The sequence below is a fragment of the Stegostoma tigrinum genome, chromosome 4 (assembly GCF_030684315.1).
Source record: "Stegostoma tigrinum isolate sSteTig4 chromosome 4, sSteTig4.hap1, whole genome shotgun sequence".
Lineage (NCBI taxonomy): Eukaryota > Metazoa > Chordata > Chondrichthyes > Orectolobiformes > Stegostomatidae > Stegostoma > Stegostoma tigrinum.
Window position 1 is genome coordinate 52413564 of NC_081357.1, and position 23841 is coordinate 52437404.

Sequence of the window (23841 nt, forward strand, 5' to 3'; positions counted from 1 at the left end):
CAAGTCTAGAATGGCCTCTCCCCTCGTCGGCCTGTCAACGTACTGCGTTAGGAAACCCTCCTGAACACACCTTACAAAAACAGCTCCATTCAAATCTTCTGCTCGAAGGAGGTTCCAATCAATATTAGGAAAGTTAAAGTCACCCATTACAACAACCCTACTGCGTGCACACTTTTCCAAAATCTGTCGACCTATGCTTTCTTCAATCTCCCTGCTGCTATTGGGGGGCCTGTAGTAAACCCCTAACGAGGTGACTACTCCCTTGCTGTTCCTAATTTCCACCCATACTGACTCAGTAGGCAGATCTTCCTCGACAAAGGAAGCTTCTGTAGCTGTGATACCCTCTCTGATTAGTAGTGCTACACCCCCTCCTCTTTTTCCCCCCTCCCTATTCTTTTTAAATGTTCTAAACCCTGGAACATCCAGCAACTGTGAATAATTCTGGCCACTGTATCTCAGAAAGGAAATATTGGCTTTATTAGGATTTCTGTGGTGTGGTGGCAGAGTCTCTAAGTCTGAGGCAGGAGGCCTGGGTTCAAGACTCAGCTACTCCAGAGATGTGTAATGACATTTCTGAACAGGCTGTTTAAAAAAATATTGACCTCACTGGGAGTGCATAATATATTGGAAATATGGCAGTGGCAGCCAATTTCAATTTTTTTCAAATGATTAAAAAGATTCAGAGACTTTGGTGAAAACAATATTTAGTTATTATGAGTGATTATTGGGTTAAATGTTGCATTATGCTTAATGCACAATGATGAAATGTAACAGTGGAATTTTTCCTGAAATCTGCAAAACTACCACAACTACAACAAAGATTTTTTTCCAGCAAATGTGATAATCTTCATACCTCATGCTGTCACACAATTACTCACTTAAATGTTAACTTCACATGCCTACCATAGACTTTAATGTAAATTTAAATTGAATAAGAACAGTTGCCCCTGATAAATAAAACATATCGTTAAAATGCTTGACATTTCAACTTTATTTTATTAGTTTATAAATTGTCTCTAATTTGCAGAAAATCTCAAAAGCACAATATTCAATTGGCATGACAACTTTCACTCAAAAATAACTTCTGCACCTTAGAAAATGTTCCTAATTTGCATGCAACTGATGATGTTTGCACTAGTTTAAAAAGCACGTTTGAGCATATCAGCATAAACGTTTGTCACAGTAAAGCATGATTCTCTACTTTATACCCATCACCACCTATTCAGTTTGTCTTAATTTAGTTTCTTCAAAGTATACTGTGAATTAAGACTGTAAAATATTCTACAGTTTAATACATATCTTTAATGCATAATATTCCTCTCTAAAATGCAAATATTATTAAGTGTGAATTCATCAATTTCAAAGTAAACTTTGGAGTGGTCAAATGTTAAATAGAGAAGTTATTTTTTAGAAGCGATGTATTTCAGTCCATAAAACTTAATTAAGCACAATTTAAAATGAAATAACAAACACTCCTGTGTATTCCCAATAGCATCAAGCAGTGACAGGAAAATGTGTGTGTGGTATTACACAAATTATGTCTCAACATTTTTTCACATGTCTGGAAGATTCAAAAGCAGTAAGCGCTGCATACAAAGGGTTTTCATGAAGACACAGTCTGCACTTTTTAGTGTATGGCAATTGCTTGGATCAAAGACATTCAAGGCTTGATGTTTAGGATCTAAGCTGCTAACATTTTCCAAAAAGAAAGGAAGAAAAAAGGAAATCATACATTTACAAGAATTTCTAGCACAATGGGACTCATTACATCTCAAGATTTTTGTGAACAGATGCCTCTGTTGCTGACAGCAGTTGAGTGGTTAGATTGGCAACTGCAATACAATCTTTCTGCAGTACCTATGTACTCACACCTGTCTTCATTTTAATGGCAGAGGTTTTGAATTTGAGAAAGGCAGTCATCACAGTGCTGAGTAGGACAAACCAGAGTGAACAATTCAAAAACCACATGCACTGGTGGGCCAACGGCAGCAACATAATTCATCGCAATTTGTCACCTCACGCTCCTGCCTCAATTGCCATTCAACTTGAAGATCCCTAATTCAATAGGAAATGTGAATGCATATGTCAGGAGTAACATTAGGTACATCTTAGAACAAGGTACCAGTCCTCTCAAACTTGTCCTTCATCTCCCCAAAAACATCAGCCAAGTGATAGAAGGAGTCATCAGTAGTGCTGCCAGATGATACCTACTCAGCAATAATTATTTACTGAAATTCATTTTGATTTTTGGCCAGAACCTGTTGTGTTGTAATTAGAGTTCAAAATAGCCTTGATGCAGACATGACGGAATGGCAGAAAAGAGGAAGAGTAACTTGTCTTGAAATTAGGCAGCGCTGTGGCCCATGGTGAGTGGGCTGTGGTGGGTTGGATGGGGTGTGAAGGGATGGGTTTAAAGGAAATATCAGTGGGCAAAATCAGACTAATTACAGGAAGGTGGCTGTGTACTGTCAGAGACCAGCACAGCCCAATGCTTTTCTGAAGTTTAATGCAGCAGTGTTTTCAATCTTTTTAGTTGCTTCAATATTCTTATTTACATCACAAAACAAGAGTGAGGATGTGTCTGTCAATGATATAGTCTTTACTGACATCATGGTCCCTTACATTATGAAATAGCTCCTGTTATGCTCCATGAGGACTCTGGACAGATGTGCTCAGAATGGCAAGAAATACGCAACTATCTCTTCTCATCTCCAATGATACCACCGCTAACAACTCCAATATCATCCTTGAGATCACCAAAGGCTCAACCATGCAGGAATATGGACAAGAATAATCACATCAGAGGGTGTGTACTCTCTAGCAACGTGCCACTCTGTAGAAATTCACGGTGTCTTTCCTAAAAAAATCTATAGATACTGGAACAATTGAATGTTTTGAAACTGAGCCTGATTAAATTTTGTTATGTAATGGCATTAGGAATATTGATAATGCTTGAAATCATGAAATTCCCGACTAAACACCTGATGGGAAGATCTCACCACATGGACCACAGTTTTTCAAGGAAATGGTTACCATCTCTTATGGTCAATTGGAATTGGCAATAAATGCAGACTTGTCAAGTGTCACTCATATTACTTGAACAAGTAGAAAATAAATGCAAGATAACAAAGCGTGGAGCTGGATGAACACAGCAGGCTAAGCAGCATCTCAGGAGCCCATGCTGCTTGGCCTGCTGTGTTCATCCAGCTCCACACTTTGTTATCTTGGATTCTCCAGCATCTGCAGTTCCCATTATCACAGAAAATAAATGCACTTGAGTTACTTCACCTACAACTAAAACTTGATGTTTAAGGTTTTAAAGTAGATTTGTAGCTTGGGTTGAGTTTTTTTCACATAATTTGTATTATCAGCATGTATACCTAGACTGTGAAGAAATTGGTATTGCAAAAGGTTTGCTTACTATTTATATTCCATTACTTTTGCAAACTATTGATTACTCATTCCAGAAATAGTTATTTCATATTTCAGCCCAACTTGTTACAAAGTGTCATGGACACGAGCTTTGTACATTAGTATTAAACCCTCATCTGATGTCAAGATAATATTTGGAAGCAAAAGTTGTGAATCCCTTATGAATAAAGGATGGACGCAGTCTGTAAGGCAGTACTTCCAGGACTGTATATTCTGACACATGGTTCCTAAACTGATCACCTGATATTGTGAGAGTTTTAACTTCTTAGCGTTAACGCTGGTGTGGAACTGTTTGCTTTGAGTTCTGTGAACTGTTAAAGCCTTATTAGGCAAGTAAATGTTAATATTTCACACTGGCTAGAGGTGCCGCTGTACTTAATGTAAACTCAACATTGAAAAAATATGGCATCTACGAACTTTATGTGCTGTTTGAAGTTTGCATATGACAATGGGACTGGGGTCTGCTTCAGAAATACAGAAAGTAACTCCAAGCTACAACCTCATTCTAAATGTAGGCCAGAATTACACAGTATTCTATTTTAAATATGAAGAAAACTGAAATGCATCTTCATACAATAAATCTTAATTTAAAGAAATTGCTAGCAAAGTCTTGTAGCAAATTAATGCTATTTTCCAATTCATCCATTTGCTGTAGGAATAATTATAATGCAACTGCTATCTTTCATCACTAGTAATGATACTGTCCATTATTTTAGAGACATTGCTGGTTAATATAACATTTTTCACACAAAATAGATTAAAATTTGTTCTTGGGAAACCTGTTTGCCCATTGTGTTTAGTAAACACAATATCTTTCCTTGCTCACGTTATTACATTTTATCTGACATTTTTTTAACAAGATAGAACTGCTTTTAGACAATAGACAATAGACAATAGGTGCAGGAGTAGGCCATTCGGCCCTTCAAGCCAGCATCACCATTCATCATGATCATGGCTGATCATCCACAATCAATATCCTGTTCCTGCCTTATCCCCATAACCCTTGATTCCACTATCTTTAAGAGCTCTATCCATCTCTTTCTTGAAAGTATCCAGAGACTTGGCCTCCACTGCCTTCTGGGGCACAGCATTCCATATATCCACCACTCTCTCGGTGAAGAAGTTTCTCCTCAACTCTGTTCTAAATGGCCTACCCCTTATTTTTAAACTGTGTCCTCTGGTTCTGGAATCCCCCATCAGCGGAAACATGCTTCCTGCCTCCAGAGTGTCCAATCCTTTAATTATCTTATACGTCTCAATCAGATCCCCTCTCATCCTTCTAAACTCAAGTGTATACAAGCCCAGTCACTCCAATCTTTTACGAGAAGGCTAACATTGAAAGCAAAAGAAAATAAAACATGTTCTGTAGGGATGATACCTTAAGGTACTCAGAAAAAGAACTTTCACTACAGTCAAAAATTACTTCTGTCAGAAACTTCAATGGCCAGATTCTGTAATGTTACTGATGAAACTGCAAGCTTTCATCGTCCTTGCTGCACTGAAACTCACAACCATTTCTCGAGTCCGTATGGATTAATGTTGCTGTCGGTGATTCTGTGGGCTATTTAATGCAGAGCGCAGCACACCCCATCTATTCTGGTTAAAAGGTGGGTGAGCAGCCCTTACCCACAATTTCTACAGGGACAAAGAGCATCTTAGTGCTGAAAGTAATTAGACTGGTGCACAATCAGCTTTGTAGTCCCATCACTGCCAGCAGGAGCACAGAAAACTGCTGGGATCACAGGCCGCCTCACCACACTGAGCAGCCCAGGATGTGGAAGGGGGAGAGAAACTCACATAGCCACAGTGCCAGGTTCAAGAGACAACAGGGAAGGCCTGTGGATGGGGCTGATTGTGGGTGATACCTCCAATGGGCCCCAGGGACCCGCAAAGGACAGCTACCCTTTTATCAGACATCAGCCCATGCTGATACAGCAACTGTGTTTCCAGCATGCATAGGTCCCTGAACTGTCATGGGTAAAATACTCGTAGCAGTGGGATAAATTCCTTTAGTCGTCATGGCTCAGCTGCTTTAAGGCACTCAATGATCCAAGGCTGGAGGTGCCTCCTAACATCTCGCTCACACAGATCAGAGGCAGCCTCTTACACAACAGGAAAGCTACTCATTGGAGTTTACATGTCTCGATGTCTTTATAATACGGTCAGGGAGCAGAAATCATAACCCCATTGTTCTCCAAGAGTGGGGCTGTTGATACAATTATCGACTGCAAACCATGGGAAACCATTTGAATAGACAAAGCCCCTACTCTTATATTTAGCCTTGATTTCAACATTCTTGGAAAAGTTGCACCCTATTCAATGTGATATACCTCTGTTGTTTTTTAGAGAGGATTTAAACTTTATAATTACTGTTAAATACCCTCACTGGCCCTAAGAAACTTATTTTTAAATTTATGGTATTTCAAATTATGAAGAAAATTCTAAGTTTAAAAAAAAAACTTTTTAAAGTTTATCCTTACGTTAGTTTTAATCTGAATCCAGGAATAACTTGTTTCGTTATCCATAATAGTTAAATCAATAGTAGAGGATATTAAGCAAAGATACAAAGAGCTGGAAAGTCTCGGCAGGTCTGGTAGAGAGAGAAAAACAGGGTTAAAATTTCATGCCCGGTGCTGAAGAGGACCCATCAAGAACATAAAAAATTAACTTTGTTTTTCTCTCCATAGACTCTGCTCGAGCCCCTGAGTTTCTCCAGTCTTTTCAGTTTTGACTTCAGACTTTCAGCATTTGCAATATTTACATACATATATGTATATTAATGAAGGATGTTATAAGGGTTTTGAACATTCTGGTTTGAAGTATATGAACACTTCAGTGCGATTGGCTGCTTACCCGTTTGCTGGCAACAATACTACCGCATACCATATACTCTATAGACAGTAAATGATGCTGGGAAGTGACAACGGGTAAAATTGCACCACAGAGGTGACTACATCTATCATAGAATCCCTACAGTGTGGAAATGGGCCCTTCAGCCCAACAAATCCACACCAACCCACAGTGCATCCCACCCAGAACCATCCCTCTATAAACCACCTAATCTACACATCCCTGAACGCTACGGGCAATTTAGCATGGCCAGTTGACCTAGCCTGCACATCTTTGGACTGTGGGAGGAAACAGGACCACCCAGAAGAAACCCACACAGACACAGGGAGAATGTGCGAACTCCACACAGACAGTCGCCTGAGGGCGGAATTGACCCCAGGTTCATCGTGCTGTGAGGCTGCTGTGCGAACCACTGAGCCACGGTGCCATGTGGGTAGATTTCTTTGAGGTCAGTGATGAGTGCAGTTGCTTGGCTGCTGTCTATATAATCTGACCCATTATGTCTAGCTGCTTGAGAAACATTATTGACTATGCGTATTTCTATGCTGAAAGCTGTAGATATATTTTTGATCGATAGAAATGTGCTACCATTTATTTCAAAATCCAGGTTTGATTAGATTTGATTTCACAGTTTAAGCATCACGGCCGCATTCAGGGCAGAGGACATCATCACGTTTTGTGAGGAATCCTCGACCGACCAATGAGATGGCACATTTTTTACAGTTGAAGCAGTCGTTGTGCCACTGGCGATCTTCAAAGGAGATATACTTTGAACCTCCGAGACCTGAATAAATTACAAAGAATGAGTTGAAGTTTCATACTGATATATTTATAGAATTACAATTTTGCATTTAATTTTATTTGACTATGTGTTCATTTTCCACATGTTCTCTCTTCTTTGTAGCCTTGTTATAGCTGGGAAGGTGTGATCATTAAAGCTGTAGATTGGTTTGAGCTTTGCTCTGGTTTGCATTAAAGAAAGTCAATAAGCTACTGTCACAATTGAGCTCCTTTCTGTTTCTGCTTTTCCTGTCTTTTAAGGTCAACTATTGCATTTATTTAAGTATTATTGTTGTAGAGAGAACTTGAATATCAGTCACATTCTGGCATGGACACTGAAAACAATCATTAGTGAGTTCAGTGCTTTATCAATGGTGACTAAACTGGCTTTAAAACCAGGCACTCCGTTCATCAAAAATGAACCTCTTTTATTCCGAATATTGTGTAAATTTATTTTTGCTGGTAGCCTTGACTCAGTGGTAGTACTCACGCCTCTGAAAAGAAATATCATGAGTCCAAGCTCCAGGTCAGACTGGAGTGCAAAATAAATTGACACTTAGGTGCAATGTGAAGTGATGCTGGAGTGCAATATAAAGTGAGTGCTACATTAGCAAAGGCACCGTCTTTCAGATGTACCTCTTGGTTTGCTATAAAATAATTCCATGGCAATATCTGAGCCAAAGCTCTCTTAGTGTTCTGGTCAAATTTTTTTTGATCGAATTCATAACACTGATTATTTAATCTCATTAAGATTATCAGACTTTGGCATAAACAAATTAGCTGCAGTAACAGTGAGTACATTTCCTTTCTTAGTTATTGGTTATGAAATATTTTAAGATGATCTGAGGACATACAAACCCTCAATATTTATATCAGCGTCTGTCTCACATAACGGCTTTTTATAATTCCGTTTAGTTTGGAAATCATTCAGCGGGCTGGTGACATAAATAATTTTATTGAAAACTCATGAAGAATTGAAGCCTTCTGAAAACAAGTAATTACCCATAATGCTGAAATGGGCACCATGCATGTGCAGGTACAGCCCATGTTGCCAGCTGGCCATGCCCGGACAAGCTACGGGTAGATTCTGCACTAATAACTTCATCAGTTGCCATGCACAGTGCTGTCATTGCCAGGGGCTGGGGAGGCTGGAGGCTTGGGAGCCTGGGGCCCCTGCAGGAGTAGGGACAAAGGCCTGCACTGAGAGTGGGAGCTGGCGGAGAGCTTGTTCTGGGAGAAGGTGTATGGGGAGGCCTGTACTGGAAGTGAGAACACGGGAGACCTGCTTGGGAGCAGGAGAGGGGGAGTGAGGCCTGCTCTGAGAATGAGAACACAGGGAGGCACACACTAAGAGTGGGTATGGGGAGAGGTCTGCACCATGTACAGATGTGGGACAGTCTACTTCCTTATTTTGCCAGGGAGTTACGGGAAGCCGGGGGAAAATTGGAGGCTACAGGGGAGTGAAAGAAAAGTTGATGCTGATAGGATGGACAAGAAAAGGGATGCTGCAAAGAAATGAGATCGGCTTCAAAATAAAATGAACATTTTTATTTTGTCATACATGGGAATTTAATTTTGCATCTTACTGCCTCATGTATAGAAAGGCAGCTGCTTTCCGTTGCTTGAGAATGATCTTGGATTTCTTTCAGTTTTTTGTGTTACCAACAGGTGACGTTCATAGAATCTTCTGCTTTTTGAAAAACGTATTTGGTAGAATGAAATGATGGATATTTGTAATTTCAGTCATGGGCAAAAGGTGCCGTCTTTCAGATGTAGCATTAAACTAAGGCCCCAGATCCCTCTGGATTGCTGTAAAATAGTTCTATGGCAGTATTTGAGGCAGACCTCTCTCAGTGTTCTTGTCAATATTTTCATAGAAATGAATGTGCTATCTCTAAGCTGTACTGAACTGTTGGCCATAGCTTACATTCCAGTTAAGTATGCAGAATAATGTTTATACATACATCTGCTTGGATACAGAGGAACCTGAATGCACAAACTATCATTTTACTAGGCCAATTGGTGATAGCTGCATGGAAGGAATGCTGGCAATACAGAGTTGGAATGTATCAGTGATGTGCTCAATGCCTTCCCACTGCTGTGCCGTTCTGCCAACAGAGGGAAAGCTGACAGATGGATCAGCTGCTGGGAGCTCAATTGAGCCACTTAGGTGACCAACTCACTGCCATTTCTAGACTTCCCCTGGCATTTTTCCCACATTGAAAAGGCTTTCTGCCTTATTGGGAGAGTGTCTAGTGAAAGCAGGCAGCATATAAGCAGGGTCTGCTAGGGCATCCTTTTTGAGCACTCCATGGCCCATGGAGAGGCCCTTTGATGACAATGGTTCTCCCCGTCATTAATGACAGTATCTTCCATGAGAAAACCACCTACACCTCCCAATACCAGGGGTCACTGGATCTTGCCTGCCTGGTCCCATTATGCCCTGACCCTCCTTACCTGTTGTCTCAACTAAAAATCTTATTATTCACACGTATTGTTCATCTGCCGTAATCATGATCTATTTTCATGCAGAAAATCGGACATGTGATCAGACTTTGACTCACCAGCAATTGCTTTGCCACAAGCTGTGCACTTTTTAGCATAGAGGTTGCTAAAACAATCCAGACAATATGGGAAGTCATCCCTTGAGGTGAAACGCTGACTAGTTAGTTGCATTTTGCATCCAGTACACAGAAAACATTCCTTATGCCATGGCTGGTCATGATAACTCACTCCTCCAGTCGTTATTGCCTGTTAAGCAGGGTGTGACATGGATAAATGCACAGAAATGCAAATAAAGTGTTAGAGAAACTAGATCTGGATTTTCATGGTGCAAATTGTTGAAAAGTGATCTACCCCCTTCAATGTTTACGTCAGACTGGAAAGGAGAAAACATAGCCCAATTTTCAAAAAGGGTCAGAGCGAGGGAGGCAGTAACAGGAAACTACAGGCTAACTACTTAACATCTGTCATCAAAAAGATTCTGAGTCAATCATTAAGGAGATTATAACAGGGAATTTAGGAAAGCTCAAGGCAACTGTGAAGAGTCAGCATGGTCTCATGAAGGGGAGAAACCAACTTATTGGAATTCATGGAATTATGTTCTGTGCATAAAAAGGGAGTTCAACTGTCTCTAGATTTTCAAAAGGCCATGCGACAAAATGTAGCATAACATGTTATTGCACAAAGTAGGAGCTAATGATAGAGAGAATAACATTGTAGCAATGATATGGTGGCTCAGTGGTTAGCACCACTGCCCCACAGTGGCAGGGACCCAGGTTCAAATCCAAATTCAGGCGGATATGGAGTTTGCACATTCCCCTCATGTCTGTATGGGTTTTCTGCAGTTATTCCAGATTTCTCCCACAGTTCAAAAATGTGCAGTTTAGGCAGATTGGCCATGCTAAATTGCTCCATAGTGTCCAGTGATATGTGGGCTAGATGAGTTAGCCATGGGAAACACAGGGACAGGGTAAGGGGGTTGGATCTGGGTGGCATGCCCTTCAGAGGGTTAGCGTGGATTTGGTGGGCCAAATGGCCTGCTTCTGCACTGCATAGATTCTATTTTTTTAAAAAGAAGATTGGTTGGCTGCAGAAAGCAGAATGTATGCATAAAAGAGTTGTTTTCTGATGGACAGGATGTAACAAATGGCATCTCACAGGGGTCTCTGCTGGGCCCTCAACTTTTTATAATTTATGTGAATGATTTAGATGAGGTAAGTAATGGCACAGTGACTAAATTTCAGATTACAGTGATAAGTTGTAAAGTGCGGTGCAAAGATGATGTGACAAGGATGCAGACCAATATGGCTACATCAAGTGAGTAGACAAAAATCTGTCAAATGGAGTATACTGGAGGATAGTGCAAAGTTGGTCACTTTGATTGGAAGAATACAAAAGCAGAGTCTTATTTACACAGAGAACAAGATCAGAATTCTGAGGTGCTCAGGGATCTAAATGTTCTACTGCATGAATGACAAAAAGATAACCTGCAGCTACAGCATGTAATTAAGAAAACAAATGGAATGCTATTTTTTACTACGTGAGGAATTGAATATAAAAGTAAGGAAGCTATTCTTCAGTTATTCAAGGCATTGGTGAGACCATACCTTGAATTCTGTGAGCTGTTTTGGTTTCATTATTGAAGAAATGCATTAGAGGTGGTTTAGAGGAGATTTACTAGATGGATAGAAAAACAGAAAGTGCTGGAGAGAGTCAGCATCTGTAGAGAGTGAAACAGAGTTAATGTTCAAATTCAATTATCTTCTTTGAAACTGAAGGGGCTGGGAAATTATGGGTTGTTATGATGTTTAAGTGGGCAGGTTGTGGGGGTAGGAGCAGGTGGAACAGGTGGTGAGGGTGCCCAGAGCAAAAGACAAAGTCATGGTAATGGTAGTAAAGGAGTGATGTAGCTGCCATCATACTAACCTCTCCATCTCAGGCCCACTGTGGTTTTCTAGCAAAGCTAGAGGAACAGTACTTGTGTTCCACTTATACAGCTTTACAGCCTTCACAACTCAACATTGAGTTGAACAACGCTACAGCATGAACACTGTTCCCATTTTAATTACACTTCCTCTATCTGCTGAGTTTCTCCAGCGTTTTCTGTGTTTGCTGCAAGTGTTCAATGCTCTCTACAAAAGTCGTTTCTCATGGCAACTCATGACCTATGTAGAGAATTTGTTACTTGCATCATACACAGAAATGTGAATGATCAGATATATTGTTGTAACCATGGACATATATGTACAGCTAGAGAAACTGCACCTTTGTGGTAGGCGACTAATCAAGAAGAGGTGATTTCACCATCAGAGCAGAGTACAGAACTACTGGCAGTCTCAAATTCACATCTGTTCCCTAGCAACAGGAATAAATTTGTAGTTTGATTTTTCCAGCAGTAAACATATTTCTCAATGTCATTTGTACACAATCTGAATGCTTTTACAATTAGAAGAAAAGCTACATAACCATATTAAAACATATACCTTTTTGCAGGATGAACAGTGCTGAGCAAACTGTTTTTCATAGCATGGGACACAATAGGCATCATTCTCCTTGGGTATAAATGATTTGGTTCCTATTGGCTGCCGGCAACGTTTGCAAGCGAAGCAGGTTTCATGCCAACTATTTCCTCTGTATTCCATTTTACGAGATCCTGTCATTGCAAAAATGGTTACTTTTACCAGGGAACAAATTGTACGTTAGGGGAATCGACAGGAGATTTTGTGGGCAAGATCGGGATTCCCGGAAGGTATGTTGCCTCCCTGGTGCCAGGGTCCGGGACGTCTCCGATTGGGTGTATAAAGTTCTAAAAGGGGAGGGCGAACAGCCAGAAATCGTGTTACATATTGGCACAAACGATATAGCCAGAAATAGGTTTGAGGATATAAAAAGTGATTTCAGGGAGTTAGGATGGAAGCTGCAGAGCAGGACAAACAGAGTAGTGTTCTCTGGTTTAATACCGGTGCCACGAGATAGCGAGGTGAGGAACAGGGAGCAGGCGCAGCTGAACACGTGGCTACGCAGCTGGTGTAGGAGGGAGGGCTTCAGATATGTTGATAATTGGGATGCCTTCTGGGGAAGGTGGGACCTGTACAAGAAGGACGGGTTGCATCTGAACTGGAAGGGGACCAATGTCCTGGGTGGAAGGTTTGCTCGAGTAGTTCGAGAGGGTTTAAACTAGTATGGCAGGGGGGTGGGAACCTGAGCTGTATACCAGAGGTGAGCGTTGATGCAGGTGAGGCAGTAGCAAGAGGTAGACCAGCTAGTGGGAAGGATTTTCCTGGGAAGGAACCAAGGGATCGGTTAAAGTGTGTTTGCTTTAATGCAAGGAGTATCAGGAATAAAAGTGATGAACTTAGAGCATGGATCAGTACCTGGTGCTATGATGTTGTGGCCATAACAGAGACATGGGTTTCTCATGGGCAGGAATGGTTGCTGGATGTTCCAGGGTTTAGAACATTTAAAAAGAATAGGGAGGGGGGAAAAAGAGGAGGGGGTGTAGCATTACTAATCAGAGAGGGTATCACAGCTACAGAAGCTTCCTTTGTCGAGGAAGATCTGCCTACTGAGTCAGTATGGGTGGAAATTAGGAACAGCAAGGGAGTAGTCACCTCGTTAGGGGTTTACTACAGGCCCCCCAATAGCAGCAGGGAGATTGAAGAAAGCATAGGTCGACAGATTTTGGAAAAGTGTGCACGCAGTAGGGTTGTTGTAATGGGTGACTTTAACTTTCCTAATATTGATTGGAACCTCCTTCGAGCAGAAGATTTGAATGGAGCTGTTTTTGTAAGGTGTGTTCAGGAGGGTTTCCTAACGCAGTACGTTGACAGGCCGACGAGGGGAGAGGCCATTCTAGACTTGGTGCTCGGAAACGAGCCGGGGCAAGTATCAGATCTTGTGGTGGGAGAGCATTTTGGTGATAGTGACCATAACTGCCTCACATTCTACATAGCTATGGAGAAGGAGAGGATTAGGCAGAATGGGAGGATATTTAATTGGGGAAGAGGAAACTATGATGCGATTAGACATGAGTTAGGAAGCATGGACTGGGAGCAGTTGTTCCATGGTAAGGGAACTATAGACATGTAGAGACGGTTTAAGGAACAGTTGTTGGGAGTGATGAGTAAATATGTCCCTCTGAGACAGGCAAGAAGGGGTAAGATTAAGGAACTTTGGATGACGAGCTCAAAAATGGTCTGAGAAGAGCCAGGAGGGGGCACGAGAAAGGCTTGGCAGAAGGAATCCGGGAAAACACAAAGGCATTTTACACCTACGTGAGGAATAAGAGAATGGTCAAAGAAAGAGTAGGGCCGATCAGGGATAGCATAGGGAACTTGTGTGTGGAGCCTGAGGAGGTAGGGGAAGCCCTAAATGAGTTTTTTGCTTCTGTCTTTACGAAAGAAACGAACTTTGTAGTGAATGAAACCTTTGAAGAGCAGGTGTGCATGCTGGAATGGATAGAGATAGACGAAGCTGATGTGCTGAAAATTTTGTCAAACATTAAGATTGACAAGTCGCCAGGCCCGGATCAGATTTGTCCTCGGCTGCTTTGGGAAGCGAGAAATGCAATTGCTTCGCCACTTGCGAAGATCTTTGCATCCTCGCTCTCCACTGGAGTCGTACCTGAGGACTGGAGAGAGGCAAATGTAATTCCTCTCTTCAAGAAAGGAAATAGGGAAATCCCCGGCAATTATAGACCGGTAAGTCTCACGTCTGTCGTCTGCAAGGTGTTAGAAAGGATTCTGAGGGATAAGATTTATGACCATCTGGAAGAGCATGGCTTGATCAAATACAGTCAACACGGCTTTGTGAGGGGTAGGTCATGCCTTACAAACCTTATCGAGTTTTTTGAGGATGTGACTAGAAAAGTTGATGAGGGTCGAGCTGTGGATGTGGTGTATATGGACTTCAGTAAGGCATTTGATAAGGTTCCCCATGGTAGGCTCATTCAGAAGGTCAGGAGGAATGGGATACAGGGGAACTTAGCTGCTTGGATAGAGAATTGGCTGGCCAACAGAAGACAGCGAGTGGTAGTAGAAGGAAAATATTCTGCCTGGAAGTCAGTGGTGAGTGGAGTTCCACAGGGCTCTGTCCTTGGGCCTCTACTGTTTGTAATTTTTATTAATGACTTGGACGAGGGAATTGAAGGATGGGTCAGCAAGTTTGCAGACGACACAAAGGTCGGAGGTGTCGTTGACAGTGTAGAGGGCTGTTGTAGGCTGCAGCGGGACATTGACAGGATGCAGAGATGGGCTGAGAGGTGGCAGATAGAGTTCAACCTGGATAAATGCGAGGTGATGCATTTTGGAAGGTCGAATTTGAAAGCTGAGTACAGGATTAAGGATAGGATTCTTGGCAGTGTGGAGGAACAGAGGGATCTTGGTGTGCAGATACATAGATCCCTTAAAATGGCCACCCAAGTGGACAGGGTTGTTAAGAAGCCATATGGTGTTTTGGCTTTCATTAACAGGGGGATTGAGTTTAAGAGTCGTGAGATCTTGTTGCAGCTCTATAAAACTTTGGTTAGACCGCACTTGGAATACTGCGTCCAGTTCTGGGCGCCCTATTATAGGAAAGATGTGGATGCTTTGGAGAGGGTTCAGAGGAGGTTTACCAGGATGCTGCCTGGACTGGAGGGCTTATCTTATGAAGAGAGGTTGACTGAGCTCGGTCTCTTTTCATTGGAGAAAAGGAGGAGGAGAGGGGACCTAATTGAGGTATACAAGATAATGAGAGGCATAGATAGAGTTGATAGCCAGAGACTATTTCCCAGGGCTGAAATGGCTAGCACGAGGGGTCATAGTTTTAAGCTGGTTGGTGGAAAGTATAGAGGGGATGTCAGAGGCAGGTTCTTTACGCAGAGAGTTGTGAGAGCATGGAATGCGTTGCCAGCAGCAGGTGTGGAAGCAAGGTCATTGGGGTCATTTAAGAGACTGCTGGACATGCATATGGTCACAGAAATTTGAGGGTGCATACATGAGGATCAATGGTCGGCACAACATTGTGGGCTGAAGGGCCTGTTCTGTGCTGTACTGTTCTATGTTCTATGTTCTATGTTCTATGTACATCGACTGTTTTAACTTGAACACGTTTTATTCTAGACAACTATATAGAGAAGGAATGCACATGCCCAGTATGTAATTGATATATTTTCAAATTGGCTCCAACATATTAAGTGAAAATGTTGGGGTTCACGTCCTACAAATAGTCGTGCATTTCATTCCACAAATTATTAACTTATATTCATCTTGATTTAAGTGAATTGGAAACGTGAATGCGTAGCTTTCAATATTGAAGAGAATCAACTAAGGGTCTCATAGAGCTTAACACACTCTTGGGCCTAAATTTTTGTCTCCCGATGGAGGCAGGCATGTCATTGGGAATCCTGAATTCTCAAAGGTTTTTCACCGTCAACATGAACTTCCACTCCCTTCCCAAACATGCTGTTTTTGATGTGACCTTTCCTCAGGTTGGCAACACCTTGGGTTGTCGCCCTGCATTCACATCTCCCAAAGTTTGAGGCTTGAGCAGAGCAGGGACAGCCAGCAGACTGAAGGCTCAATCGGAGGGGGACAGCCAGCAGACTGGAGGTTCGAGCAGAGGGAGGACTGTTGTTGGACTGGGGACTGGTGCTGGCGGTCAGTGGCATATGAACCCAATCAGACCATATGTGCAAGCCCACTGTGCTGATCTACTGCAAGCCTGTTATGGAAAGACTGTAACGTTTATCTTTTTCAAGTTTTGCTTCTTATTTTTCTAATTTGTACTGTGAATGACTGTAAGGTAATGTAACTTTTTGCCATTTTTATCCTTTATTTCTCTATTTTGAATCTAAGATTTGTACCTAGGCACTTCGTACCTAAGCTGGTTCCATGTGGGTGATATTGTACATTTTTCACTGTACTCTTGTACTTCTATACATGAGTACATGTGACAATAAAGGAAATTCTATTTTGTTGTGATTTTAGTAACTCTGTTGGACTATAATATGGTGTCATGTGACTTCTGGTTTTGTCCATCCTAGTGCAACACCATGTATCCACATCAGGTCTTCTGATTCAGTATGGATATTGTTGTGAATCCTACACAGAGCCAACCTCAAAATTGTTTTGGCATACATGAAAATCGGGCAATTACTATAATGGCCAGCTGATGTCAATGTAAATTCTAAAGAAGTTGGAAATTTTCCTCACACAAAATAGTTCTTGATCTTGACCTCTTATTATGCCTTATTGTGAATCCACAGTGATTGTACTTCAGCTTTGCCCCCTTGAGGCAGATGTCGAGGATACTTAATCGACATATATTTAGAGTAGAGAGATTTTCCATGGGGTGAGTGGAAGTTGTATTCTGATACTAAGAGCACTCCAGGGAAACCTCTGAGGCTCAATATTCCAGAATTCAGGTTAGTCATCAATGTCTTAATTAGCCAGATAAAAGAAATCAAAAAAACACAGATGCTAGAAATCTGAAAAACAAAAACAGAAGTTGCATGAGAAACTGAACAGATCTGGCAGCATATGTGGAAAGAGAAACAGAGTTACTGTTTCAAGTCCAGTGACCCCTCTTCAGCTGGACTTGAACCATTAACTCTACGTTCTATCCACAAATGCTGCCAGAGCTTCTGGGTTTCTCCAGCAATTTCTGCTTTTTGTCTTAATTAGTCACTTCATTGACTCTTACCAGGCATGATGGTCTTTTTGCAGGCAAAGCATTTTGCGGAGTATTCATTAGAATAACATTCAGTACACAGAAGATTTTCATCCTTGGCAGCAAAAGGTTTTTCAACCAGAGAACGGCTACATTTAGCACAGTTGAAACATTTTTCATGCCAGTGAAGATCCTTATAGGATAAATCCTAGGGGGAAATGTTGAGGCAAGATAAATGCGTCTATAGATAATACAGAAAATAAGTACTACAATTACAATGTACTACAATTATATTTCTCCTACTCTGAATGGTGAATTCCAACAAGTGCATACATTTGAAGTTATATGTATCTAGTTTTTTATCACAATAAGGGAGTAATCTCTAAAATATGGCCCTCAAATACATTTTTAACAGATTCATAATTTGTGCAATTAGGGTAATTTGACAGTTGGAGATTACTTTGGTTCTAAATTAACATTAATTGTGATGACATTAATTATTTATGTTTATAGTTTTCAAATATATTTAAAATGCAAATGTTTAGTTAACCTAAGAGCATATTTACCTTACTGTCACTGCCGATGGGCGCCTTACACTCTTCACACACATTAGAGTACAGATTTTCAAAACATTTAACACAGTACTGGTTGTTATCCCGCAAGATATACTTCTTGCCAAGGAGGGATTCCTTACAATAGTGGCAATCAAAGCGTTCCCCCATTATTTTTAACGAATAGCACCTAGAGAGAAACAATATTTCAGAAGGTGACTCATAATGAAAGTTGGAAATCCAACCAGTGTCAAGTGAAAAAGGTAGTGTACCTTCTGCCAATGAGATCAACTTATGCATTCTTGAAACCAAATAGAGTTTCAGAAACTGATTCTGCAAAATCGAGTATAATGAAATTTCTAAGGCCAGCTTCTCTGAAGCAATTCATTGCAGAATAACTATGCTTCAGGTTTCCTGATATCTTATCAAGAGAGTTTCTTAATTTAAGATTATAGTAAACCAATCAACATTTACACATTTTGTTATCAAACATACATAAAATTAGTCTTGATCTGCTGATTGCACAGTGAACCCACTTACACTGTGATTGTATCCCTGTTCCCTTCCCTCAATACAGATACCCAGTTGTCTCAGAAATGGCAAGGATGTTTAGTCAAAATATGATTGGATTAGCGTTCAGTGTGCTCCCATGGTTAGAGTGGAAGTATTACTCACTTTCTAAAACCTTTCCAGAGAAACTACTGGGTTCAATGTTCTAGAGTTGAAATCACTGAACCATCTCTAAATTAGATTGAGATAAACTAATCAAGGCCCCTTTCTCTGTCTACTGAATGTGAATATTAAATTCAACATGTAATCTAGAATTCTGTTGACTTAATCCAATTCATACATTTTTAATCAGGAGGATATGTGTGTACAAAGAGCAGGAAGTAAAAGTTGAATAAATGAAAGTGATAAGGAACTATATAAATTAAGAATTTGGGCAACTTCCACCAGACCAGAGAAGGGTAAAAGAAGAGTTCACGGATTTTGCAGTTCATAAAAGTTTTGATGTGAATATGGAACGACTACTTTTTTGATAGTTAGGGAGTTAGTAATGAGGTGCATCATTTGAGAGTTATTATTGAAAATGAGAAGGCAGAAACAAATAACATTCAATAACAAAGTAATATTGGAGTTTCTGTTTGTTTTGAATGGTTTAATTAAAGATTGCAGAATAGTATTTCTTACTTATAAGTATTTTGCAATTACAAAACACCTGTCTATTCCCATAACTGTTGCATTTCCCTCTGTATGACTGTTTTCTTATTCAAGTAATTTACCACCCTCTCACTGCCTCCCCGGTTGTCCCTTGATCCATAATACCAAGATATTGGTTACAGCAACTGCTTCCAACTACCTATTTTCACTGTTCATAGGTCAGTCCTGGTAGCCTCTTCCATTTTATTCACATGTTTTCATATTCACATATACATTTAGATTCTGTTTAAAATGGTTTATATATTTTGTATGTGATTCTATTTGCCTGTGTACTATATTACTGTATCGTCAATCTGTATACTACTTAATATATTATAATGTTTTGTTTACCTACTTCATAATTTTGTCACTGTTGTTTAAAGAAAAAGAGTTAAAATGCTGGGATGACAGTCCAAAATGGAAGGAATTTTGAATTGACTGCCAGCATATGTATTGTTCCATATTTGTTTCTGGTCCAGTCAATAGGACTGAAGTCAATAGGACAATAAGGCTGACCGTATTGCAGCAGCTCCTAAGACACTACACCTTTGTCTGCCATCCAAGATTAATTTCTAGCTTTCGTATTTCTAATTTTGCATCATTATAAATATCTGGACTATATGCTGCTTTGACCTTTTCTCCAAAGTTAAACCACATTTTCTCAATTCAACATAATTTAATTCACTCATTTATTCAATTATCTTTACTCCTTTCTGGTTTATCTCTACTGATTTAAGGATCAAAAACTACAAACAATATTGCAAAAAGTGACATTACTCCGAAAGTTGTTGATGCAAAGTTCATCCCACAACTCGTTTGTGCGTTACTGTCATGACGATGAGGTATCTTGTCAACATGTTCAGTCAGATCTGTGCCAGTTGTGAGAAGTATAATCGGAACATACCTTCTATGTTATGCTAAAGATAAAATGTAATTCTAGTAGGCATCTGGCATGTCTAGTGGGGATTCTTAGTACATTAATATTTTCAACAAGTTAACTGTGATCTTATCATATACCAAGAGAGTAAATTCCAGACACTGCATGAAATGTTCAGCACTGCTAATTTGGCTTTTTGCCAGCATTTTCACTATACAGTCATGTTTATCCATTTTCAGGTGATAGTGCAATCTGGACTTTTTTTGGAAGTGCTGCTGGTTGGTTAATGCTGATGACTGTGTGCAATCTTAAAGCTTCCCAGCTATTGGGAAAGAATACAAATTTCCCCAAGATGTTGCACCAGAAGAACTGCTCATTACAGCCTTTAATCTGAGGTTAACTGTATCCCATTTATTTTTTTGTTGATGAGATTATTACGGTTTTGAAAATCTCCACAAAAGAAAACATTTAAAGAGAATTAGAGATAGCAGGAACTGCAGATGCCGGAGAATCTAAGATAACAAAGTGTGGAGCTGGATGAATGCAGCAGGCCGAGCAGCATCAGAAGAGCAGGAAGTCTGATGTTTCGGGCCCGGATCCTTCTTCTATTTTCTGAAGAAGGGTCTAGACCTGAAACGTCAGCCTTCCTGCTCCCCTGATGCTGCTTGGCCTGCTGTGTTCATCCAGCTCTACACCTTGTTAGCTCATTTAAACAGAATTAGTTTGATTGGCTGTTGCCACATGTAAGGGGTCTACTTAAAAGTTGTTACCCTCATTTGTTCTGGCCTAACTTCAATGTCAGAAACATACTCCTCATAATGATTCTGTTCATAAGTACTGAATTTTCTGGTGGTAAGAAAGGTGATTTCCATTGTAGGGAGATGAATAATGAGATTTTTCACAAGACAAACATTTTGTATTCAATCTGTTCAGGTATATTATTACACATCTCTGAAGTGGGGGGGGGGTAACCCCGCGGTCTCCCTGATGCAGAGGTTGGGACAATATTAGTGTGCCACAAAGCCCTTTTTTTAAACAGGATATACCAAAGAGACTATCCTTAGTATTCACTAGGTTGTGGCAAGCCTGTAAAGTGATAACAATTATAAAATCAAGTGATTACAATAAGCACTTGAATTTTATAAATTTATTCATATTACAACAGGTACCGAATTCATTTTCTGATGCAAGACATTCTATTTGAACTTCAAATCCACTTAGCTAAATTGAGCTACATTCCCTGATTTTCACATTTCTTAAACCCATTGAGGGCATAATACTGCATGAGATAAAATAGGAAGATAAACAAGGTGTTTAATGTGAATTCTGCTCTGAAAAAGTGTCACTGGAGTTGTGCTGTTCAGAGTCAGAGTCATAGTAATAGTCATAGAGTCGTAGAATCATCAGCCTGGAAATAGACCCTTCAGTCCAAGTAGCCCTCGCCGATCATTGTTCCAAATCAATCCCACCTGCCTGCATCTGGCCCATATGCCTCCAAAACTTTCCTATTCATGTACTTATCCAAATGACTTTTAAAAGTTGTAATTGTACCTCCATTCACCACTTTGTTTGGCAGTTCATTCCACACACGAACCTCTCCGTGTCTTAAAGTTGCTCTTCGTGTTTTTTTTAGAACTTTCTCCTTTCACCTTTAAAATATGTCCCCTATCTTTGAACTCCACCACCCGAGGGAAAATAATTTGTTATTTACCTTATCGATGCTCCTCACGATTTTATAAACTTCAATAATGTCACCCGTCAAACTTCTATGCACCGGGGAAAAAAGTCCCAGCCTGTCCAGTCTATTTTTATAACTCAAACCCTCCGTTCCTGGCAAGATCCTTGTGAATCTTTCCTGAGCCCTCTCTAATTTAGTAATATCATTCCTATAGCAGAGCGACCAGGACTGTACACAGTACACAGTGCTGCCTTAACTGCTGAGTTTCTCCAGCATTTCTGTTTTTGTTTCAGATTTCCAACACTGGCAGCTCTTTGCTTTATTGTCAGGTATTTCTCGCATCTTCACACCCACACCGCTACCCCCCCCCCCCCCCCCCCCCCCCCCCCCGCAACACTGTCTCTGCCAAAATAATAAGGACAGACATTTCAAACTTCCACTTGCCATAAAACTGATTGGATGTAATGGACTGCCCAATCTACCATACTTATTGAAGTCAACAGAAGTGAAAGTAGGCCCTGGGCCAAGATAGATTTTGGTCTTAAATAAATCATATGTAGGCATATTTTCCAGCAGGTTCACTCAAAAGCAATCAGCCAGGTTGATTTTTCCTCTTGCTACTCTGGAACACTGAACCCAATTGTATCAGTCTTTGATAACAAAGTGTGGAGCTGGATGAATACAGCAGGCCAAGCAGCATCTCAGGAGCACAAAAGCTGTATTTCAGGCCTAGACTCCATTTCCTACCTACCAACCTCATCCTGCTCCCTTGACCTGTCCGTCCTCCCTGGACTGACCTATCCCCTCCCTACCTCTCCCCCGCATACTCTCCTCTCCACCTATCTTCTCCTCTATCCATCTTCGGTCCGCTTCCCCCTCTCTCCCTATTTATTTCAGAATCCTCTCCCCATCCCCCTTTTCTGATGAAAGGTCTAGGCCCGAAGCATCAGCTTTTGTGCTCCTGAGATGCTGCTTGGCCTGCTGTGTTCATCCAGCTCCACACTTTGTTATCTTGGATTCTCTAGCATCTGCAGTTCCCATTATCACTGTATCAGTCTTTGGCTGTGATTAAGGAATTCAGTACAAGCCAAGGATGAAACTTTAAGACCCTGATGTTCTGCAGTGGACCAGGTGCAAATTTTGTGTCATTTGATAGCTGTTATGTGTTGTCAAACATTGTTTTATTATTGAATAAGTGGTATGGAAAATGTGTTCCATACACTCACCTTGAGCAGCAAGTTGACTGCAACTTAACATTAATACTTACGGAACAGGTTTTGGAGTTCAATTCAAGTTAAATAAACCAGAAAAATTAAAACCAGAAATTCAGTTACACGTTGTCAGTGGCCTAAAGTACCTCTACAGTAATGATTTAAAGCACAGTGCAATCTAAAGAAACCTAATTATTGTCATTAGGTAATCAAAAAGACAAATGAATTTGTTTTTATTTTCCTGCTTTGGAATCTATTCTTTACTTTATGAAAGCTTTTGCTAAGTAATTTACCAATTACACAATTACAAGTAGTAAGCCATCATCCAAGGAGGATTGTAAGCATTTGTCTCCATTAGCAAGAGGTAATTGATCATGTACAGCTTGGGAGAAACATTCCATAACCCTGCAGCAAGGTGAGGAGATGGTCCTCTGCAACTTACTGCAGCTGGTACAAGAATTGAACACGTACTGTTCATCTGTAGTATACTCTGGCCATATATCCAATTGAGTTAACTGACACTAACCCCCTGCCCCAGCTCAATATGCTATAAAAGAGTTCCTTAAATAATATGAATTTAATAACATGCAGAAGAGGATTACCTGATATGAGTGAAGTTTATAGAGCAGTGATCAACATCTGATGATACAAAAGGAAAATTGCTGCCTTCATGCAAGGACAAGTTGGAAATGTGTCCACTACGCTCATTAGATACCCCGAAGACAAACTATAAATACTATATATACTATTCCTCTGCATCTCAAGGGATAAGAAACATGTTCTCCTGCACTGATTCATACCTTTTAAGGCAGTGTTTTCCTTGCACTGTCTATGTTACCTACGTGTGAATACCACCTTATTGCTTCGCACTGACATTCAGCTCAATAGCACACATAAGGCTTAATTAACTGACAATAATAAATTTAAAGTCTTCAACAGTACGGAAGGGGACGTACAAAATAATTTTCTCTCCTTTGCATCATGTGCTATCAGTTTGTGTCTGAGAGGTGCAAATTAGTTTGTTTATTTTTACACAGTGCTCAGTTTTAACATTGCAGTAAAGATTTAGCAATTAACAGTGTCAGTGCAATACCCAGTGGGTATCTATGC

General features: G+C 40.5%; 1 protein-coding gene across 7 annotated transcripts in view; it reads right to left on the minus strand.

Annotated features, from left to right (window-relative positions):
* Positions 1–4318: 4318 nt before the first annotated feature.
* Positions 4319–23841, minus strand: part of LOC125452570 (four and a half LIM domains protein 2-like) — a 69775-nt gene continuing 50252 nt past the window's right edge. For 6 of the 7 annotated variants that reach the window (XM_048531156.2, XM_048531157.2, XM_048531160.2 and 3 more), the window contains 5 exons: positions 17781–17955; positions 17248–17422; positions 12048–12217; positions 9627–9813; positions 4319–7066 (listed from right to left, as the gene is read on the minus strand). In XM_048531156.2, coding sequence (XP_048387113.1) covers positions 6915–7066; positions 9627–9813; positions 12048–12217; positions 17248–17422; positions 17781–17955 — 859 coding nt within the window. In that variant the 3' untranslated portion in view covers positions 4319–6914. Of the gene's footprint in view, positions 7067–9626; positions 9814–12047; positions 12218–17247; positions 17423–17780; positions 17956–23333; positions 23425–23841 lie in introns of those variants that run through there. The other variant, XM_048531159.2, reaches the window with a different exon arrangement.